The sequence below is a fragment of the Apis dorsata genome, unplaced genomic scaffold (genome assembly GCF_000469605.1).
Source record: "Apis dorsata unplaced genomic scaffold, Apis dorsata 1.3 scaffold_577, whole genome shotgun sequence".
NCBI classification, from domain to species: domain Eukaryota; kingdom Metazoa; phylum Arthropoda; class Insecta; order Hymenoptera; family Apidae; genus Apis; species Apis dorsata.
This window is the reverse complement of record NW_006263787.1, coordinates 215,279-216,764: the sequence shown is the minus strand read 5'-3', so window position 1 is coordinate 216,764 and position 1,486 is coordinate 215,279. Positions and strand designations below refer to the sequence as shown.

The following is a 1,486-nucleotide window of genomic DNA, read 5'->3' as shown; positions in this document are numbered from 1 at the left end:
GCAGGGCACCGGCGACCACGACGACGGTTTACCAATTCATCGAGGAAAGGCAGAGGATCTCGTTGTCGAAGGAGAGGCGAGCCGCGAGGACGCTGGGCGTGATAATGGGCGTGTTCGTCGTATGCTGGTTACCCTTCTTTCTTATGTACGTGATCGTCCCGTTCTGCCCTGCTTGCTGCCCCTCCGATCGAATGGTCTACTTCATCACGTGGCTCGGTTACGTGAACAGCGCCCTGAACCCGCTCATCTACACGATCTTCAACCTCGACTACAGGAGGGCATTCAGGAGGTTGTTGCGCATTCGTTGAACAGTTGTGCTGGCAACGCTTGTTTATTACTATTGCGAAATTGTGGGAAACAAGATTTGCCGGCAAGAGTTCCCCAGAATACGCTCATCGAGACAACGGGAGACCCTCGGCCCCGCTTGGGATTGGCCGTCGAGGAAGACGAGAAAGAAGATTGGAGTTCGGCTGAGTTTTTCCAGGAGAGAAAGCGCCATTACACGATTCCAACCGATTTCTTCGGAACGAAGAATCGAAGATCAAACTCTTGGAGGATTCTTCAGGGTTCTTCTTACGAAAGGAATCGTGGTCGAGAAGGGAAAAAATGTAAAAAGTTTATTTTTCGCGTTTATTGGAAAAGGAGAGATATGGTTGGTGTTAATAGTGGATTATTCACGAGCGTCCATTTTCGTCGAAACGAAGAGAATTGAGAGTTCGATCGGAGCGAAGATTAAGCGATCAAAAGGGCGAACACGATAGTCTAATTTAGCGACGATATTCACTCCCAGAAGAGTCGTTCCATTAAACTTGTTCCATTAATCCTGCGAGGAAGCGAGCGAGCGCGGGATAAGGAATTTTAAGGAAATGAAGTCGCCGCCCCTGTTCGATTGTCCTATACCTCATTTCATCCGTCGTTACGCGTTGAGTTTAGCTGAACGATAATTCACCGCTATCTTCGATCAGTCATGAATAATGGAAATCGGTGAATTCGATCGTCGCAACTCGATTCGAACAAGACCGTAAGACCTTCGAATGAATTGAACGGAGGGGAGAGGTTGTAGTGGAGGAGTAAAAATTCGATTTCGACGTCGAGTCGATCGTTCCATTTCCTAAGGAGCCTTGTAAAATATTGCTCTCCCGAGAATTCGAATATTCTTGATGAATCGATACGGAATATGGCGAGCCTTTTTTAAATTTCTTTCGCCCAGCTTCCAGCTCTTTCGTTATCCTCTCCTTGCATAAGAGATAGGATCGCGTGGGATTAGGTTAGGTTGTTGCGCATGAAATTTCTTAAAATTTCGTGAAAATTCAATATGTGTCACTGGAATTTTCGCGTGTTAATCTTAAATTTGAGACTCGACAAACTGTAACAAATTTTTGGGAATGTTAATGAAACTTTTGAAGAGGTTACATCTTACAAAAAAATCTGTCATCGGTATAAAAAAATTTAAGTTACGAAACTAAAAGTTAAAAATATATTCTAT

The 1,486-nt window shown here is 44.6% G+C and overlaps 1 protein-coding gene across 1 annotated transcript in view; it reads left to right on the top strand.

Moving 5' to 3' along the window:
- Positions 1 to 503, top strand: part of LOC102678366 (tyramine receptor 1-like) — a 77,047-nt gene extending 76,544 nt beyond the window's left edge. The window contains 1 exon segment of the mRNA XM_031513091.1: positions 1 to 503. This exon segment is cut by the window's left edge and continues 84 nt beyond it. Within this exon segment, the coding sequence (XP_031368951.1) occupies positions 1 to 308 (308 nt within the window). The 3' untranslated portion in view covers positions 309 to 503.
- The last annotated feature ends 983 nt before the right edge of the window (positions 504 to 1,486 follow it).